The following is a 22,617-nucleotide window of genomic DNA, read 5'->3' on the forward strand; positions in this document are numbered from 1 at the left end:
TGTGACGCAGGGTACTCTGAGTACCTCTATCGGTTCTCTCTTCTATTCCAGTCTCATTTTGTTCGTGGAAAGAAAGATTGTCAGTATGCCTCTGTGTGGGCTCTAATCTGTCTGATTTTATCCTCATGGTCTCTTCACGAGATATACGTAGGAGGGAGCAATATACTGCTCGACTCTTCGGTGAAGGTATGTTCTCGAAACTTAAACAAAAGCCCGTATCGTGCTACTGAGCGTCTCTCCTGCAGAGTCTTCCACTGGAGTTTATCCATCATCTTCGTAATGCTTTCGCGATTACTAAATGATCCTGCAACGAAGCGCGCTGCTCTCCGTTGGATCTTCTCTATCTCTTCTATCAACCCTATCTGGTACGGATCCCACACTGGTGGGACTTTTAGCTATTGTGTGTGTGTGTGTGTGTGTGTGTGTGTGTGAGTGTTTTCAGTTTATGCTAAAACATTTATACAGTGTGTACATAAAGTCCAGGAACATTTTCAATTATTTATTTCACAAGAACCAAACATTGTACAGATGTATCACTTCTCATGTATACTGCCACAGCACAGTTTGGTAATTTGCCGATAGTCAGTGCTAGTTGCATACATGATGAGTTCAGGTGCAGAGCGAGCTTTCTGTGTGTAGGAGTTTGACTAAAAAGTGGACAGGCATAATTGTTGAATCTGAGATACAAAGCATCCACAACAATGCATTGAATTTGAGTGTGATTCTCCAAAGGTAAATGTTTTTTTTTTTTTTTTGTTCCTTGTCACATCAACAACTGTACGTGCCATTCTTCTTCGCCGAGAGCACTGTCACTGGATATTCCTAATGCAATTGGACTCTCCGTTCATCTTTTTTCAGCAGATTGGGGTTCCACCCCATGTTCATCGTGAAGTTCGTGGGTACCTGAACACAGAGCTGCTGCTTCGATGGATCGGCCATGCTACAGAAGGGGTCAGCTGTTTCATGGAATGGGCTCCCCGATCACCAGATCTAACTCCATGTGACTTTTTTCTGTGGGGACACATTTACGATCTGGTGTATATACTGCCTCTACTACGTGATGTAGCAGAGCTCCAGGAGAGAATACGGGAAGCGACTGCAGAGTTGATGACAGCATGCCGGGACAGGTATGGCAAGAATTCAATTACCATACTGACGTCTGCCGGTTTACTCATGGTTTGCATATTGAATGTTTGTAAAAAAAATCTTTCAGAGTTTCTCTTCAAAATGCAATATGTATGACATCTGTACAATGTTTAGATCTTGTGCAATAAATAACTGAAAGTGTTCCCAGACTTTATGTACACCCTGTATTTTGTATTATCCAAGTTTTTTGCTTACCTGTACAGTCTCGAGTTTACATTAAAATTGATAATTAAGAGCTTGCTGTATTTTCTTTTATTATTATTATTATTATTATTATTATTATTATTATTATTATTATTATCTAGAACAACTAAAATTAAGATGATAATTGAGAATTCTGGGAAGGATTGAAACAATGCAATAAGTAAAGTCAACCACTCACTATAGAGTAGAGGCAGTAACTAGTTGATAAGCACACAAAGAAGAAAATGAACCTATCCCCTTTATTTTGATAAATTATCCATTTGCAGTATTCTGAGCATGACGTGCTTCTTGCAAACTACTGTTTCACAACCTGCGCCATCTGGATGCTTCCTACCAACACCAGCTTTTCTGGATTGCACAGGTGCGAATTCTTCCTAGAGGTGTGAAAAATTGACTGGTTAAAACTGGTACTGATATTTTAGTTCTGGATAATCGGCATTGTTCGGCATTTATTATCTCTCAGTTACGACAGTCCTTTTTAGTAATAACCGGGTCAAAAACCGAAATACAAATTAGCCATAGCAGCAGTGCTAAAATTTTTTGTTTTCAAATGAACCTTATTTAAAAATGAGTAAATTTTATTTGTAAAGTTTCTTTCACTTTCAAGTACTGTGTTGTTATCGAAAATTGGAAAAAGCAATCAGTGCTTTTTTTAATAACAATGCCAACAGAAATGAGTAACAAATGCATGAAATAAGAATTGGGACAATTCATCATATCATCATCATATGATCACGTAATCATATGGCATAGCCAATTGGATAGTACGTGTGTACATGAAATGTCCAAGACTTGCCCCTTGTAGTCTATATTTATATGATAGTTTCTCACTGTCGTCGATAGCCATCGATCGTATTACTGAATGGCACTGTCTTAGTCTGAAAGTACTTTATGAAATGCTGTACAAGTGAAATACAATGTTCCACTTGCTTTAAAATAATAAGAATTGGGGGAGCCATATACACGCTTGTGACATTGTATAAGGAGAAAACTTAAAACTTAACAATTCACTCATAGTTTACGATAAAATGGAAAGTAGCTGATCTGGTGCCCGTGTCTATAATATGCCTTTATCTAGTTGTAGTCATTGAAAAAAGACAAATTAACATGGAAAGTAGTGTTCTTTAACCTCAGTACCAACTATTTGTAGTGCCCAAATAGGTATGATCTACAATTAGAATATGTTTTTTTTTTTTTTTTTGCAGCTTTTCAGAAAATTATCACAATATGAAGTTACTAGTGACTTCTTGTAGAATTCAACCAATAATCATCTTTGAGAAAAACACTGAATGATGGACACACTAAGTTTCCTTTTATTTATCTATTTAATTTGATATTTTTGTTCTGTGTATCTTGAAAATGTGGAAATCAATTTTTTTAGTCTTTGTTCAGGTTCTACATTTATTACAGGAAATATTAGCAATCAAAAAACAAAAAATTGGTTATTTCAGAAACCGGTTATTTTGTGAGGTTTTACCAGTCAGGTTGAACTGGCATTGAAAGAAAAACTGATATAACTGAAAACCGAAATTTTCAGCAATAATCACCATTCCTAACATTCCTAACTCTCCCCACAACATATTCTTCATTGCTGTAATCCCTCTGGTCTCAACCTTCACTAGTCCCTGACCTCCTCCTACTTATCACCTTCCCTTCCCCCAATCCAGTGGAACGCATACCTTCTATTCTGCCAACGCATCTACGGTCCTTTCCTTTTCTCTACCTGTTGTAATCTTCCCTCTCCCTTTCCCACTTGCCGCCCCCCCCCCCCCCCCCCCCCCACCATCCCTCGAGCCAAGCCTCCCAATTCTGCACTTAGCAGCCCTATCCTGTGGCTATGAAGTCCCTGCACAGCCTCAAGACAGCACAATGTCTTCCCCCTCCTACTACCACTCACCCTTCCCCACTGCAGTCATGCTGTAGAGGGAGAAGACAGTGGCCATTTGAGCAGCCCTATCCTGTCCCCACCAAGTCCCTGCACAGTCTCAAGACAGCACATCATCTTCTCCCCCACCCCCACTATCACTCTCCCTTCCACCACAGTTGTACCATAATGCACGGAGACAGTGGCCATGTGGGTATGTGAATCGTGCTTGTGTAAATTTATGTGTGTTTTTTGGTTCCAAATAAATACTTTTTGTCCGAGAGCTTAAATGTTTAGCAGTCTTTTCATTGTACCTGTCGAAAAGACTCAAAACCTCCTCTATGTGGTGAGTAGTAATCTATCTTTTTCATAATACTGTTGTTATTCCATCCTACATTTTTCCTTGTTTGGTTGAAAACCTGAGACTTATGGCAGCTTCAGCTACAACAGCAGCTCCTATGCCTCATGAAACACACAGTCAAATTCCAGCCATCATATTAGAGATATTTTCAGGAGAAATACAGAAGTGGTCTCGATTTTCAGAACAGTTTAGTCTTCTACAGACAGCAATCCTTCAGTTTCTGCTATGGACAGAATGTCTTCCTCCACGAGTGCTTGGATGATGAGCCAAAGAACCTCACTGAAAAAATTCCAATCACTGCCAATTCATATGAGGAAATGAAACGAATCTTTGTTTTATGCTATGGAGCCAAAACTGTATAACTGAATTTGATTATCTATGAAAACAATGTCACATGCATCAACAGACATTTTAAATGCTGCATATATCACATGTAACAAATGCATATAAGCCTTATGAGCCTTAGAGGAAAATGTGGATGATTACAACCATGTGCTGGCACCAAAAATTCTATGTGGGCTTCCTGATGAGATACAATTCAACAATGGGCTATTTACGCATGACGAGAAAAGATTTCTGAAAGCCGTATTATGAAGCTAATGGAATTTTTGACTGATGAACGGGACGTAGTAATGTTTCAGACACCTTCACATCCACAGTTGCCACACTACAAGTGAATGCCAAAGAAATGAAGCCCCACAGAAAGATGAAAAGGTTTGTGACTTATGATTTCATTCAGCACAAGATTATTCTGTGGTGTAGATAATGGTTGTGAGGCGCAACTGTAACTGCATCTGAGACGGGAAACATTCTTTGCTGTGTTGGGTAGTACATGTAAAGAAGAGAGGTGGGGCAGGGAGGGAAACAAATAGCAGGGTAGGGATATGAGACTATGCAGGGATGCTGGCTGGACAGAAGGTGTGTGTAGGATTGGAATGGGAGGATGGATGGGGATAGAAAAGAGGAGGAAGGAGACTTGTAAAAGCTGACACCAGGAAGCTTAAGGGAACAAAGGATATGCTGGAGGGAGAATTTCCACCTGTGCAATTCCGAAAAGCTGGTACTGGAGGAAAGAATCAAGGTGGTACACACTGTGAAGCAATTGTTAAGTCCAATACATGATGCTGGCAGCACATTCAGCACTGGGTGGTCCATCTGTCTCTGGACCGCAGTTTGGAGGTTGAGATTCATGTATACAAACAGCTTATTAGTGATCATGCTTACATTGAATGCAGTGTAGTGGTTGCAGGTAAGGTGGTAGATCACATGGCTGCTGTCACAGATGGGTTGATGGGTTAGGAGATGCTACTGACAGGACTGCAGTTGGTGCTATTGGGAGGATGTATAAGACAGGTCTTGCATCTGGTCTATCAGGGGTATGAGCCACAGGACAAGGGGGCTGGCACCAGGGGTGGAACAGGGACAGCCAAGGATATTGCATAAGTCGGCTGGGTGGCAGAATACTGCTGTGGGACGAGTCGGGATAATAGTGGGGAAGACAGTTTCATTTCAGGGCACAATGACCGGTAGTCAAAACCCTGGCAGAGAATGTGATTCAGTTGCTCTGTCCTGGGCATCTGATGACAGATTTAGTTTGATAGCTAATAATATCTAGCAGCACTTTCTTCTAAGTGCCTGTTTACCACTCAGTGCTTTCTCTGTGTGGTGAGTAGCAATCTATCACTTGCATATTGTTGTATTACATCCTTGATTCCCCATTACAGTTGCAGTTACGAGGCAAACCTCAAAGAGTATCGCTTTTTTTGGGGCTGGACACTGGGTGGTGTGGGGTGGTAGGTGACTGGGGAGACAAGGCACAAGAGGTCTGTTTCTAGAATCAGAAGTACTGTTGGTGGCTGGTAAGTCTGATGTAGACAATGATACTAATGAAAACATCCTTGAGATGGGGGTCAACATCAAGGAAGGTAACTTGTTGGGCTGAGGAGTAAGACACTAAGTGAATGGGGGAGAAAGTATTGAGGTTTGGATAATTGGATGTCCTCACCCTCACTCCAGTTTATGAAGACATCATCAGTGAACCTGAACCCAGTGAGAGTTTTGGGATTCTGGGTCATTAGGAAGGATTCCTACAGATGGCCCATGATTAGATTGGCATACAATGGCACCATGTAATGTACCACAGATCTGTCTGTAGGTGAACCCTGCACTAACAAGCTGCCTGTCCACACAAATGCCCATCCAGGATGAATGGAATTTTCCCTGCCTGAAAATACACATTTTCCTCAATGAAAATACACTTTTTCCTGGGTGAAAATAAACATTTTCCCAGGTGAAAATATGTTTTCTCTGTGTTAAGTGAATAGTGGGGAAGATAGTTTCATTTCAGTACACAACGACTGGTAGTTAAAACCACAGTGTACTTTCCCTCAGAACTGTAAAACATATCATTCCTTTGAATGGTAAAAATTTTATATACCAGCAAAGAATTACTAGGCACTTTAGAAACAAAACCTAGCAAAAAATAAGTGTTTTGGGAAGATCTTTGACGCACAGCAACATGTATGATGCGCGTTTTCATATTATGGAAGTATAAATGTGAACTCCACCACACATAGTGCGTTAGTTTCAGAAGTACTGAAATTGAGATTCTGATGCGCTTTCATTAGCCAATCACAGCTCACATCACATGATCTCCCCAGCTAGTGACAGCAGATATTCAAAGTATCAGACACATGATGTAGTCAGCCAATAGCAACATCACTATTAAGAAGCACAAACACATTAATGGGAAAAGTTCATGATTTAAATTAGTATAGTTACAAGAAGCTAATCTTTCACATATGATATGGTGTTTTTCTGCATGTGTTGCCCTTTAAGAATTATCAAAACAAATGAAAAATTTTAAATTATGACACAAATGTCGCATCTTCTTGACCCAAATTTTTCTAAGTGGCTCGTCCTCAATGTGTTAAGTTTTGAATAAGAGTCAAATGCTCTGCGATCAAGAAATTCATCGCACATTCTCACATGTAACATAATATATCTCATATAAAAGGAAATTTACTTTGAAAGTAACACTTCTCAAACCATCATTTGCAATATTTTTCCATGACCCATTAGAAATATGTTCATTTGAGCAATTGCTAGAGAGTGCCAGAAAACGCACAGCTACGACAACACAGGAAGCCTGTGCTTGGTGTTTGCTCTGCCCATACACCTTTCATCGCGTTTCTGTTTGGAATTTCGTTTCTAATGGTGCATCATGTAACCATTTACAGCAATGTGGTATGTTGCTCAGAGGGGACACACAAAGTTATTGTATTTCAGGCAGTTGTTTGATTGTATCTTATACAGATAAGGCATGAAGGAATAGAAAGCACTCCTTGGCACAATATTCATTTTCAAAACTAGACTCTGCAGTCAAAGTACCCCAATATTTTGCCATGTGGTAACTTAATACAGTTTTTTTTTTTGTCCTAGTCTGCAATACTGTTACATAGCATTTCCACTTAAGTTTATGTGCACTAAACACTGCAAAAAGCTAGTAAGGAGCACAAATTTGTTACAAAAATATTAAAAATATTTGTTTGTACACACCAGAATTAAGAACAATAAGCTTTTCATGACTTTTTCAAAATGTTTAAAAAATCAACAAATTTATTTGTGAGGCAAAGAAACTGTATAACTGGTAGTTTATATTCTCCTCAAGGAGTAAATATAAAGCCTTGTGGGGAGTTACAGTGATAAAACAAGGTATGTTGGCAGTCTATAATTTACTGAAGAATGGCGTTCTGTAAGTTTATGATGCAAACAACACAAATTAAGAAATAACGTTAGGCGTAAAGGAAGTAGCAGACAAGTGTTGAAACATGTCTTGCAATTGGGAAGGCAGCTATGTAAAATTCTGCTAAAGCTTTTCAGTGTGGTTTTCAGGAAGCCAATTTTCTTGGAGTACCAGCATCATTTTATCTCATGTTTGGTTCTTTACTATGGCATAATGCCATATGTGCCATAAGGTGAAAACATGCACTCAAAATCCAGTGAATAGTTGAAACCAGCCAACAGTGTGGAATGAAACACATCATTTCAAATAAATTGACTGCTACTGCAGGAAAGATTAATAAAAGCTGAATTTGTTTGGCAAACCAACAAAAATAACTTCATTGTTCTGCAAGATGATTAATGCTTGATTGTCAATAACATGGAAACAAAATAAAACCAGAAAATTGAAACTAGTAATATATTGTAGTCTTTCGTAATTATGTGAATGTATTTTAATTCACTTGACAGCTCCCAGCCACAGAAATCTATGGCGTTTTCATTTGACGTGGGAGCTGCAAACGATGAGAGAACAGCAAAATCGCGAACTGTAAACACAGGTCACATGGAAACTAATCCCTACAACAACTCTCACTACTCTGTGCATGCACAAATCTGGCAGCTTAGCTGCTTGCACCTGGCTGCTTGCTGCTACTGTTTATACAGCTAACAGCCACACACTATGTAACAAGAAGCGGGAGAAGGTGCTGTCCATAAGCAACTTTTCAGCTCTGCACATGTGCATGAACCCATTGGCAACATCAAAAGCAGTTTTTTGTTATGAAGTATTGCATAGTCTTCATACTAAAGCCTTTGACACATTTTGCTGCCAGCAGACACTTGTGTGTGCTTTGTGTTTTGTTGTTGTAAATGGTGCATTTTCTTTCAACTTAAGTTTTATATTGCTGCAGCATTATTCTTCAATGGCAGGCTGAAATAAAATTCTTTAAAAAAATTTAACTGAAAACTAAAACAATAAAAAAACAGGATTCTAAAAAATTCCCAAGTTTTTCCTGGATTTCCCGGGGAGCATACACCCAGCTGAACTGTGCCCAAGAAACATCTGGACCATCCCCAACAAGATGTACTTGACTTCAAAGGCTGCTCCACATCCTATGCCATTTGGATTCTTCCCACCAACACAGGCTTTTCTTAATTGTGCAAGTGGGAACCCTCCCTGCAAACATATCCTCTGTTCCCACGACACCTGTCCTCCATTTGCCTATCTCCTTCCCGGTCTCTTCTTCTCTAATGTCCCTTCGCACAACCTCCTGGTGCTGCACCTAGCAGCCCACTACCCTGTTCCCACTACTTTCTTACACACTCCTAAAGACAGTACTAGTATTTTCCCCCAATCCTATCCTGCTATTTGTTCTCCTCCTGCCCAATGTTTCTTCCATATCCCTATTATCAACCCCAGCAAAGAATTCTGATCACTTCAGACACAGTTACAGTCGGGCCTTAGTGCCTGGCAATGACAGTGGCTATATGGGTGCAAGTTATTCATGTGTGAATGTGTGTGTATTTTATATTGCCTCTGTCTGATGAATCCTGTAGCTAATAATATTTAGCAGTCTTTTTTTCAAAGTGCCTGTCTGCTACTCGATGCCTCCTCCATGTTGTGTGTAGCACTCTATCCTTTTCATATTTTCATAACTTAAGTTATACCTACACCTAGACATATTGTTACAATATTCTACTTTGCTCCCATTGGTATGTCCAAGCCTAAGCAATCCGTGAATCTATGCATGCCAATTGGGAAGCCATTGCATGTTTACTTTTTTAATTTCATAATTTCTCTAAATAGCATTTTAGTCATACCCATCATTCTCTACTACACAGGTAACACTTCTTATTAGTCTTCTATCCTGCTCTTACCATCTTTTGACATTATTTTTACAGTCATAGTGTCCTCTTGATGCTTGCTTTTTAGATATTAGTTTGAATCAAATTAACAGTAATCCATAAATTGGACTTAACAACTAGATAACAAAGACACCATAAGGTAAGGGCAAAGAGGACAACAGAGCACCACATCATCCTCAATAACTGCAAAAGTTGTGCAAGCCCTGGCAATGTATTTAATGTACACTGTCATACAGAAACATAGAAATTTTAATATACACTGCTTATGGATTGGAATGTGTAGCGCAGAGACAGGCTGGACAGTGAAAGGGGAGGCGTGTTTATCCAGTATTAAAAGAGTTTAATGCGGTATATTATAAGTATTGAATCTGGTGGTGTTCGAAAGATTATGTGTAAGAGAAAAAAGGTAACAATAACATAAGAAACCATAAGAATTAGGATACAAATATATTATGTTCAAAGTCACTGAAAGCTAGGTTGCGCAACCCCCTAGATATTTTTTTTTTTTTTAAAGGTAGTTCCAAGGAAACATGTAAATGACCACTGTGTCATTCAGCACTTTCACACTGGTGTGCCAACAAGGCCTGCTCTTTGGGCTACGCATGCACAAACACAAACTGAAACCTTACAAAGTAACAGCAGTGCATCAACTGACCAATTAACGCACTACTGTTTGACGTCAGTACTGCAATTGGATATCACAGTCAGTGGATGATGCTCTCATTTCCGATGAAGCACAGCTGCATTTATCAGGGAATGCAAACATCCAGAACCATAGAATTCTGAAAATCCTCATCAAAAGCCTTATCATTGTGTGAAAACAGGAGTGTGGTATGCAATTAGAACAACAAAAATTAGTAGACCGATCTTTTTCCACCACATCATAGCTTTGATAGGTTTGTGAATAATATACTGCATAATTTTTTTTGAGAGACTTAACAAAAACATCTACCATTACATCACACAGACAGTGCAACAACACGCATCACCAACATGTCTATGATAGTATTATTATGAGGTGTTTTTTATGCTCAGATGCTACTGATGCACTAGTCTGATGAGCTAAATGGTGCAAAGATTTTCTTGGACTTCTTTCCAAGGCCACTCCTCACTTGTCTACGTTATTCTTGGCAAAAACTGGTACACCATCTACCGCACTGGCCAAGAAATGGGCTGAAGCATATGCAGCAATCGAAACCTGTTCACAGGAGTAACGGTCCCTGCACAATGCTGGATACAGTGCTTGCACCATATAAGGAGGAGCCTATACAAACACAAACATCAAAGTAAACTGGTTCTACAATGATCATTTATCTCTAGTTTTACCATACCTGGTATTTTAAATATGGGAGCATCATCAAAAAATTCAGAGAACTTTTGTGCGTCCAGTGTAGCACTAGAGATAAGCAGTTTTAGGTCTGATCTAAATCTTGCTATATCCTTTACAAGTCCAAACAATATATCTGTGTGTAGTGTGCGCTCATGAGCTTCATCGATAATCATTACACTGAAACAGACAGAAAGATAATATTGTATGATAAATATTAATGATGATTAAATCAGTAGCTAAGTCACAAATTTATTACATATTTTGAAGGCATAATACCTAAATACATATTTGTTGTTTATGGAGACTTATCTTTTTCTATAATACATGTCTAATCTCACTGCGTAGCACATAATACAATGGCAGTATCAAACTGCAACCCATGAAATTAAAAATAATGAAAATAGATTAGAAGCATAATGCCCGTTAACACACTTGCACAAAAAGGTGGAAAATGTCATTTGGAAAGTCCATGCACTTACAGAATGGAGTCATAGGCAATATGTGCATTCTTATTTTTGTGCTCATGATAATGCCGACAACTGTCATTATTCTGGAATATGAAAACTCGGATGTGAGAAGCTTTAGCATTACCCAAAGGTCCCAAAATCAAAGTCAGTTTGAACCTTTAGGCAAAATTTTCAAAAGTTCTCTCTGAAACTTCGATAAGTTGCAGGTAGTTCCAAATAGTGGATAAATTAATAAGAGAATTACTCAGCTGCTTATTTTAAAACTGTTACTGCCAATAAAAATGTCCAAACATAAAAATTCTAATTCCTTGTAGTACTGTATTACTTCTTATGTCCTGGAACAGGCTATAAATTCTAAAAATGTTCCAGTTCAGTAAAAGAAATGCATGTTCAGTACCTTGTTTTCATTATAATCTATTTCTCATCTATCAATCTGTTACATATGACTACCACTGACTACAAAAAAAACTGAGTTAGTTCACTTTCAACATTCAACTGCCAGTACATCATCACAACTACAATGAAAATTATTTTGAATGAAACCTGTCTGTGGTTTTGAGACATATCTGGCCCTTTCTGTGTGCAATGCTCTTACCATCATAGCCATGTCTCATGGCCTGACTCAAAGTTTCATTACCCAAATATGTCACTGTTACTCTTACACAGAATTAGGGATCTTCAACCTATAAGGTACATAGTCTATGGAATTCATGAAGTAGAAGAGAGACTGAAGGCTAGAAGTGGCCTTACAGGTACGCTTGGATGGCACAATGGTAAAAAAAAATTGCCCACAAAACATGAAGTTACTAGTATATCTGCCAGTCTGAAACACAGTTTTCATCTGTCACAACAGTTACTACTATTAGGCTGCTCGTTGTTTTCTTTTCTCATTTTCAAATAAGTGAAGTGACTAATCCTGGTCCATTGTGGATTTTCATTACAACCCTTACAAGAACAGAAGAGATTGGTGATCCCTGTGTCAATTTGTCAGTTCTGGAAAGGGTTACTGCCCTGCAAAAGGGAGGTGGGGTTTGTTTCCAAGTGCCACTCTTCTCCCATCCTGTAGTCAAAATTCTAATTTGTTCAAGTTCATGGTCATCTGCCATTATAGCCTATAGTGCCCACACTCGACTGGGAGGGGGGAGGGGGGGGGGGGGGGGAATCTGTAACATTTCTCAACTGTGCCAAGATTCTTCCCCTAATGTTATAGATTTACTGCACGTTCAGTTCTACTTCTACGGTAACTGCCTTGCCAGTTCTATTCGTAGCTTTCATGGGTTCCACGGCTATGATTGCCCACGAATGATTGAAATTAACAGTCTGCATATTTTTAATCCTTGAATTGAGCATGAAAAGACAAAGAATGCCTAGAAACATCTTAAATCAGAAATGCAGTTCACTGGTGGTAAAATGTGCTTACTTTTCAACAGAAAAATTATTTTTGGAAGCTCAAAAACATCCAAAAGAAGAAAACAAAGCCCATTTCAGAAAAAAAGGTGTTGAAGTTTTTGCACAGGTAAATATTCCAGTCACAAGATTGCCAATCAGCAATTTTTTTTAACAGTCAATTTCAAAGAACCAAGGCTTTGTTTGTCTTCTCTTTTAAATATGTGTGTCTAATCATTCACAAATAAATAAATAAATAAAAGGCACAAATTTTTACAAAAATAATGTGACTTTTGCAAAAAATAGATGCAAACTTTGCCAAAAATAGATGCTACATTTTCTTGTCCCTAGCCATACGTAATACCTCATATGATGAAATGTATTTGAAAATTAAGTTACATATTTCCGAACCATCTTCTCTAATAAATGAGTAAATCAAGCTGCTGCTGGAAAGAATATTCTTCATTTTCAAGGTTCTTCAATTGTGGATCCAATATCCGAACTTCATCAAGATGTGGAAACTAAATCATATTTACAATGAATATCCCACCTGTAACTTAAAAGATCAGGTTCAGACAAGAATTCTCTGTGCAGGGTTCCGTCTGTCATGTACTTGATAATTGTTCGTTCTGAAGTACAATCTTCAAATCTGATACTATATCCAACCTGAAACAAAAAATGGGCTGTATATCATGGTCCCAATTATTTCAATTTTTCAGTATATAATTCATAATTACAAACATTATACAATTTGAACATATGTACTAGAGGACTTTGCTATGGCTATCAACAATTACATGACACCAACAGTATCATGTGCATAAGATATGACCACCATTTAGCATTTCAGATGAAATCCGAAGCTTAAAAACCACAGTGGAAGCACTGGCAGCACAGACGCCCACGCAACAGCAATTACAAGACACTAATAGTTGAGTTCAGGACCAACAGAAGAGCTCCCACAGGGTACACAGAGAATCAAAACTGTATGCACCACGAATAAACACAGCAGCATTACAACACAGAAGACTTCTGAGGACTGTGCAAGCAATCCACCAAGTGATTTGCAGGTACAGGTTCACTGCAATAGCATGAAGTGCAATACAGTGCATGATATCCATAAAACACTCAGAAAATCCAACCCACTATGTACACACAGAACTGCACCTGAATGCTTAACAGAGACAAAAGCAATTTAGCAAGGAAATACTGCACACTGGAATTGTTCACCAGACTGACAGCCCATGGTCTCTGCCCCTATATCTTGTCCAGGAGAAAGATGGCTTATGGAGACCATGTGGTGATTACTGGGTGTTGAATGGAAGAACAATACCAGACCGGTGTCTGGTCCCCAACAAGAGGACTTCACATATGCGCTAGTTGGCACATAGTTTTTTAACAATCTCAACTGTGCAAAAGCAAGTAACAACATACAAGTAGTGACAAGTGACATTTGGGAAGACTAGTGATCACATCTTTTGGTTTATCTGAATTTTTATTCATGTCTTTTTGCCTCAAAAACTCTGTTAGGGAATGGCAATGTCATGTGGATGAGGTACTTTCATTTTGTTTCACTTACGCGGATGAGATCTTGGTGTTCTCGTCTGGTGTGCAAGTGCATGAACATTGGTGTAATTTAGACCAATGGGTGTTTGACCATGGAGCAGTATTAAAAGAAAACAAAAGCATCACAGGGAAGACTCAAGTCACCTTCCTGGATCATATTGTTTCGACTGATAGCATTTGATCGTTGGCGCAGAAGATTACAAATCTACAATCTTTGCCAAAGCAAGTAGATTACCAGCAATTGAGATGACTGTTGGGTATGGTAAATTTCTATCACTGTCATCTCCTAGCAAAGATGGCTTTACACACACCACTTGTGGGCAGTGACATCACTGGAAGCAGACATGTTAAGTGGAGATTCCAAAGGGACAAGGCGTTCCGCAACCTCCAGGTGGTACCTCACGCATGCCTGGCTATAGTGGTTGATGCAAGTCAGTTGGCAGTCAGAGCAGTACTCCATAAACAAGTAGACCAACACCGGCAGCCACTAAAGTTTTTCTCTAAAAAGTTGCACCCAGTCCAACAGAAGCAGACTGCATACGATAGAGAGCTGTTAGCAACTTACGAGACAATTCAGATACTTCTGACCTCAAATAGAAGCTTCACCACTGACTATTTTTACATATCACAAACCCATTACTCCGGTTTTGTATGTCAGTCCTTTTAAGCAGGAGGTCTCTGGGATGACGGCCATTTACTATTGTGACAAATAAATAAAAACACCTACAGCTGTCCTTATGATTTTATTTTATTTTGTCGCTGCATATCCAGTAATGCTGGCAACTGATGTGTTATGCGTGGGGATCATATTAACCTGTATCGCATCAAAAACAGCCTGAAAATGACGCACTGAAGCATTGAAACTGGTAGCGACAAAATATAATAAAATCATAAGGATGGCTGTAGGTGTTTTTGTTTATTTGTCACATTACTTTGGTGTTCAAGAATATTAGCAACAAATGGTCACCTAGGCACTTTGACACATGCTGAATTCATAAGCCATTTCATGACAGACATTTGACACATAAAAAGTGCTGAAAATTTAGTGGTTGGCAATTTTTCTTGTATTTGTGATGTGATGGAGATTGTAGACTACAGAGAGCTTGCTGTACAATAGGCCACGGGTCCACAGTTACAATATTTGTTGAACAATTTGTCTACAAGGCCACATCTCAACCAGATTCCTGAGCCATCTCTTAAGTTGAAACTGTGGTATGATGTCCCTTGAAACAAACCACGCCCATATATTTCACAGAAGTTCCACATGACAAGCCATGGACGCTGTCAAAGGCTATCTCATCTGGTGGCCACTGCTACAGTCAGATTGCTTACAGACCACTTTGTGTTGCCTTCCATAATGAAAGATGCATGTGCGTGGGCATATTCCTGTGGTCCTTTGCCAACAGAGTAAAGTGAGTCATCGCATACATGCTGACATTAGTAACTTCCAAGGTGCACTGGCTATATTCGTTCAGTTCACTTTGACCTCATCAGCCTTCTTTCTTCATTGCACAAGTTCACAGCCACGGGTAGAGGTGGCAGGCTAAAGGCAATCCCAATCACTGATATCTCAGAGAAAAATACAGTAAAAATGTTTATGTGTATATGGATTGCACATTTTGCCTGCCTTCTCCATGTTACAACCAGTCTAAGCTACTGATGAGCAAGCAGTTGATGTTGTTGTGGTCTTCAGTCCTGAGACTGATTTGATGCAGCTCTCCATGCTACTCTATCCTGTGCAAGCTTCTTCATCTCCCAGTACCTACTGCAACCTACATCCTTCTGAGCCTGCTTCGTGTATTCATCTCTTGGTCTCCCTCTACAATTTTTACCCTCCATGCTGCCCTCCAATACTAAACTGGTGATCCCTTGAGGCCTCAGAACATGTCCTACCAACCGATCCCTTCGTCTAGTCAAGTTGTGCCACAAACATCTCTTCTCCCCAATCCTATTCAACACCTCCTCATTAGATATGTGATCTACCCATCTAATCTTCAGCATTCTTCTGTAGCACCACATTTCGAAAGCTCCTATTCTCTTCTTATCTAACCTATTTATCGTCCATGTTTCACTTCCATACATGGCTACACTCCATACAAATACTTTCAGAAATGACTTCCTGACACTTAAATCTATACTCGATGTTAACAAATTTCTCTTCTTCAGAAACGCTTTCCTTCCCATTGCCAGTCTACATTTTATATCCTCTCTACTTCAACCATCATCAGTTATTTTGCTCCCCAAATAGCAAAACTCCTTTACAACTTTAAGTGTCTCATTTCCTAATCTAATACCCTCAAAACCACCCGACTTAATTCGACTACGTTCCATTATCCTCATTTTGCTTTTGTTGATTTTCATCTTATATCCTCCCTTCAAGACACTATCCATTCTGTTCAACAGCTCTTCCAGGTCCTTTACTGTCTCTGACAGAATTACAATGTCATCGGCGAACCTCAAAGTTTTTATTTCTTTTCCATGGATTTTAATACCTACTCCGAATTTTTCTTTTGTTTCCTTCACTACTTGCTCAATATACAGATTGAATAACATCGGGGAGAGGTTACAACCCTGTCTCACTCCCTTCCCAACCACTGCTTCCCTTTCATGCCCCTCGACTCTTATAACTGCCATTTGGTTTCTATACAAATTGTAAATAGCCTTTCGCTCCCTGTATTTTACCCCTGCCACCTTCAAAATTTGAAAGAGAGTATTCCAGTCAACATTGTCAAAAGCTTTCTCTAAGTCTAAAAATGCTAGAAACGTAGGTTTGCCTTTCCTTAATCTATTTTCTAAGATAAGTCGTAGAGTTAGTATTGCCTCACGTGTTCCAACATTTCTATGGAATCCAAACTGACCTTCCACGAGGTTGGCTTCTACCAGTTTTTCCATTCGTCTGTAAAGAATTCGTGTTAGTATTTGGCAGCTGTGGCTTATTAAACTGATTGTTCGGTAATTTTCACATCTGTCAACACCTGCTTTCTTTGGGATTGGAATTATTATATTCTTCTTGAAGTCTGAGGGTATTTCGCCTGTCTCATACATCTTGCTCACCAGATGGTAAAGTTTTGTCAGGACTGACTCTCCCAAGGCCGTCAGTAGTTCTAATGGAAAGTTGTCTACTCCCGGGGCCTTGTTTCGACTCAGGTCTTTCAGTGCTCTGTCAAACTCTTCACGCAGTATCATATCTCCCATTTCATCTTCATCTACATCCTCTTCCATTTCCATAATATTGTCCTCAAGTACATCACCCTTGTATAGACCCTCTATATACTCCTTCCACCTTTCTGCTTTCCCTTCTTTGCTTAGAACTGGTTTTCCATCTGACCTCTTGATATTCATACAAGTGGTTCTCTTTTCTCCAAAGGTCTCTTTAATTTTCCTGTAGGCAGTATCTATCTTACCCCTAGTGAGACAAGCCTCTACATCCTTACATTTGTCCTCTAGCCATCCCTGCTTAGCCATTTTGCACTTCCTGTCGATCTCATTTTTGAGACGTTTGTATTCCTTTTCGCATGCTTCATTTACTGCATTTTTATATTTTCTCCTTTCATCAATTAAATTCAATATTTCTTCTGTTACCCAAGGATTTCTACTAGCCCTCGTCTTTTTACCTACTTGATCCTCTGCTGCCTTCACTACTTCATCCCTCAAAGCTACCCATTCTTCTTCTACTGTATTTATTTCCCTCATTCCTGTCAATTGTTCCCTTACACTCTCCCTGAAACTCTGTACAACCTCTGCTTTAGTCAGTTTATCCAGGTCCCATCTCCTTAAATTCCCACCTTTTTGCAGTTTCTTCAGTTTTAATCTACAGTTCATAGCCAATAGATTGTGGTCAGAGTCCAAATCTGCCCCTGGAAATGTCTTACAATTTAAAACCTGGTTCCTAAATCTCTGTCTTACCATTATATAATCTATCTGATACCTTCTAGTATCTCCAGGGTTCTTCCATGTATACAACCTTCTTTTATGATTCTTGAACCGAGTGTTAGCTATGATTAAGTTGTGCTCTGTGCAAAATTCTACTAGGCGGCTTCCTCTTTCATTGCTTACCCCCAATCCATATTCACCTATCCCTTTTCCTACTACCGAATTCCAGTCACACATGACTATTAAATCACTATCTGAATAATTTCTTTTATTTCATCATACATTTCTTCAATTTCTTCATCAACTGCGGAGCTAGTTGGCATATAAACTTGTACTACTGTAGTAGGCGTTGGCTTCGTGTCTATCTTGGCCACAATAATGCGTTCACTATGTTGTTTGTAGTAGCCCACCCGCATTCCTATTTTTTTTATTCATTATTAAACCTACTCCTGCATTACCCCTATTTGACTTTGTATTTATAACCCTGTATTCTCCTGACAAAAAGTCTTGTTCCTCCTGCCACCGAACTTCACTAATTCCCACTATATCTAACTTTAACCTATCCATTTCCCTTTTAAATTTTCTGACCTACCTGCCCGATTAAGGGATCTGACATTTCACGCTCCGATCCATAGAACGCCAGTTTTCTTTCTCCTGATAATGACGTCCTCTTGAGTAGTCCCCGCCCGGAGATCCGAATGGGGGACTATTTTACCTCCAGAATATTTTACCCAAGAGGACGCCATCATCATTAACCATACAGTAAAGCTGCATGCCCTCGGGAAAAATTACGGCTGTAGTTTCCCCTTGCTTTCAACTGTTTGCAGTACCAGCACAGCAAGGCCGTTTTGGTTAGTGTTACAAGGCCAGATCAATCAATCATCCAGACTGTTGCCCCTGCAACTACTGAAAAGGCTGCTGCCCCTCTAAGCCACTAGTTTGAATAAATTCTGTTCCAGGAACCAGCACAGCTTTCGGTGACACCCCATAACCAGCTAACATCCTGCTAGTACTATTATGATAGAATATGTTAATGCACCACCAAGAAAAGTGTACAGAGGCACTTCCCATAGTTCTCTTTGGTCCCCAAACAGTGTATAAATTTGATATCAGTGCATCCATGGCTGAAATGGTACATGGTGAGCCTCTATTAATTCCAGTGGATTATTTAGTGTCAGCACCATCAGCTGAAATGGCATAATTTTCAGTTAGTGCAGAGTTACAGCACCACTGAACCATTATCCACTGTCACCCCACTTCTCACATGATGACCATTAGGCATTTGGGAACAAAGACTTACACAGCTACTTGCATGTGATGCTGCTTTCGGACTCAGTAAGATTGCCAATATAGATAGCCACCATACACTAGACTTTTCCCACTGCTGAGTACAGGGGATCACTCCACAGATATCCTATGGCTCACATTTGAAAGTATCCACTGGAAGTGTCAAACCACCAGGGAGCAGACAGGAGGTATTTTACCCTTGACTGTCCTAGATGCCTTGCCAGTGTGTCACATCACAACTGATCCAGAGCCACTGTACCATACTTACCAGACCATGACCAACCCTGTCTCGTAGCTTATGGACACACCTGCACCGCATTCAACAGTGTTGCTGCCAATTTGACATCCAAGCCACATAAGAGCAGGTTGGGAATCAAGTTGAAGTACCAGGACATTCCAAATGCTCTGTACTATCTGGGATGAGGGTGTTGTATAGCAGTGATTGGGTGTCACGAGAATATTAAGATGTACATGAAAACTATCTGACATTCTAAGTTTCCTTATATTTGCTATAATAATTTAAGTGTAATTATTTACGTGGATAAACTACGAGGACACACACTAATTCACTGTCACTGTCACTTACTCCAGCCCCACCACTGGCAAAACAAACAGCATTAAAAGTAGTGTCACCTGTGAAACTAACACACTGTTTAACAGCTGATACATTTTCTGGACAGATTTATGAGCATAACTGATAAAAATTTAGTTATGCTGAGGAGGCATCTTGCTAATACCATGTAACACTGTCTCTATCCTTGATAATCACCTCAATTCAGTACTGAAGAGAACCCACAAGTTTCTTCAGCTACGCCACATCCAGCTAAAGTGACTCTGTTATGATTACATCTCAAAAGGCTGCCAAATAACTGGATTGTTGACTGATAAATATCATAACCTGTTTCAAATAGTCTCAGACATTTTCTGTGGGATTAACATTAGGTGACAAAGCAGGCTAATCAAAGTGTGATGCAGTACCTGAGTATTAGCCACACCAGGAGAGAGGGGGGTAGGGGGGGACGGGGGGGGGGGGGCAGTAGGGCGAGGGGGGGAGAGGGAGAGGGAGGGAGGGAGGGGGGAGGGAGGGAGGGAGGGAGGGAGGGAGGGAGGGAGGGAGGGAGGGAGGGAGAGAGAGGGTGTAGAAGAATGGGCAATGTTTGGTCACTGAGAATGTTGAAATGGGCATCCTGCATCATATTCATGGTAACCTGATCAAGTGGGCCCAAGTCATGGTACGACTCACACCCCAAAATATTACAGAACAAACTTCACCCGGGATGAAACACTCCATGTTAAACGTCTCATTGGACGACCAATACAGTCGTTGCCTTGCATCATTTGAAAAGAGGCAGGATCATTACTCACTGGACCACACTTATCGTCTCCAGTCAGCTCTTGTCACGTTTCTGTGTTGTTTGGCTAACAGAGGGTGTGCAGCATTATTAGCTGCTTTTGTGAGGTAGCTGACTCTAAATGTCCATTTGTGGTGTCCCTTTCACAATTTTTCCTCAGGAACTGGTCAAGATGGACTAGCATTCACTGAGAGCAGAAATTCCTGTCATGTTTGAAACTGACTGTCACTGACAATATGTGACCCCCCGCACCTTTTGGTTATGATATTTCTACAACCACTGTTCTTACGCTGTTTTACACAGCTACAATTGGTACATCAACTCTTGTGAAAATGGAGTCTGTGAAGGTACAACAAATAAGGAAATTTCATTCAAAAGCATGTCCAAACACAACTGCTGCTTTCTGCCATTCTTACTGTGCCGGTTCCACACACTTGATTGAAAGTATATGGATATCTATTAGAGGACATTACCATGGGGTGTGCTTACCCTTCATCTTTATGGTGGCTTGCACTGTGCTAGGGACACTGAAGTGCCTGAATGTCTTCTTTAGAGGAACAGCAGCTCATTCTTCCTCAAAAACGGAATGCAGAGAAGGCAGTGATGTTCAGTACTGGAGTCAACTTTCTAACTAAAGTCAAAGGTGTTCCAATGGGTTCAGGTCCGGGTAGGCCAGTCAGTTTCAGGTATGTTATTGTACACAAACCATTGCCTCTTATGACAAGATGAATTTTTATGTTGATATAACCAGTGTCTTCATAATGTTCCTCTGCTGTATATAGTACCCAATGCTATAAAATGTGTTCATATCCTTCCCCATATAACATTTCCTTAAGCACACTAAGGGGGCCACATCTTAACCATGAAAAATATCTCTATACAGTAACACCACCTACTTCACACATACAGATGCTGGTTTATGACATGGTGCACTGTCATGCTGATACAAACAATCATCATCTCCAAACTTCCTCTGCTGTACGCATAACACAACACTGTAAAATGTGTTCATAACTTGCATTTAGCATTTTATTGGATGCGCTAAGTGGACCACAACTTAACGATGGAAAACACAACCTTATCCTAACACCACCTCCTCCGTACTTCACTGCTGACACTACACACGATGGCAGCAATCTCCAGGCATTCGTGAAGTCCAAATCCTTCCATTGGATTACCACAGAGTATCACTCCAAATCACTTGTTTCCAGTCATCCATTACCCAGTGGCATTTCTCTTTATCCCACGTCAATCATTGCTTAGCACTGATTACAGAAATGTATGGTTTATGAGGAACTGCTCGATCAATGTAACCCATTCTTTTTATCTCGATACATGCAATCATTGTGCTAGTTTCGAACTCACGAGTGATTCCTTCCACTGACTTTGTGTGATTTTTTTAATACCACCCTCTGCAATGACTGATGGTCTCTGTCTGCCAGTACATGAGGTCTGCCTCATCTTATTTTCATTGTCGTCTTTCCCTTATGTTTTCACTTCACAATCACATCAACAACAGTTGACTTGCGCAGCTTTGGAGGGGTTGAAATGTCCCTGATGGATCTGTTACTCAGGTGACATCCAATGACTACTCCATGTTCTATTTCACTGAGATCTCCAGAACAATTTGTGCTACTGTTACTGTTTCTCAATTGACAACATAATAATCCTCAATTTCGTTTATACTGTTGGGTCCACCTCTCATGACATCTAGTTGTCAACTCTGCGTTCCATCGGGGTACACGGATACTTTGGACCAGATTGTGTACATGTTGCTTCACTGCCATGATTTATGTCGATGGTGGAGGGCCACATGACTGCCTGACATCAGTTCTACATCATCAACACTCCAAAGCGAGCAATGTGCTCCTTTATGGGTATGACTAATCTTTTGTCCAGTGAGCTTAGATAAGGAGAAAATCACCACAGTGTCAGACTTGATGGATGAACATAATGTGTCTGCCTTGCAGTTGTAATGCACTCAGTTGTTGGCATGCCCTACAGTACACTGCAAGAAACTTTAATGCCTGTTATAACATACAAGCCACACAGTCCCAGTTTTCATGATTTCCAGGGGTAGACATATCCCCTCATCTTGTTGCCCTCCTGAGTTAACCACAATTAATCTACAATCC

The 22,617-nt window shown here is 39.9% G+C and overlaps 1 protein-coding gene across 1 annotated transcript in view; it reads right to left on the reverse strand.

Moving 5' to 3' along the window:
- Positions 1-22,617, reverse strand: part of LOC126191167 (pre-mRNA-splicing factor ATP-dependent RNA helicase DHX16) — a 121,235-nt gene that overhangs the window by 47,001 nt on the left and 51,617 nt on the right. The window contains exons 8-9 of the mRNA XM_049931940.1: positions 12,955-13,070; positions 10,553-10,728 (exon numbers count right to left, since the gene is read on the reverse strand). Of these exons, the coding sequence (XP_049787897.1) occupies positions 10,553-10,728; positions 12,955-13,070 (292 nt within the window). The remainder of the gene's footprint in view (positions 1-10,552; positions 10,729-12,954; positions 13,071-22,617) is intronic.

The sequence above is a fragment of the Schistocerca cancellata genome, chromosome 6 (assembly GCF_023864275.1).
Source record: "Schistocerca cancellata isolate TAMUIC-IGC-003103 chromosome 6, iqSchCanc2.1, whole genome shotgun sequence".
Taxonomy (NCBI): Eukaryota; Metazoa; Arthropoda; class Insecta; order Orthoptera; family Acrididae; genus Schistocerca; species Schistocerca cancellata.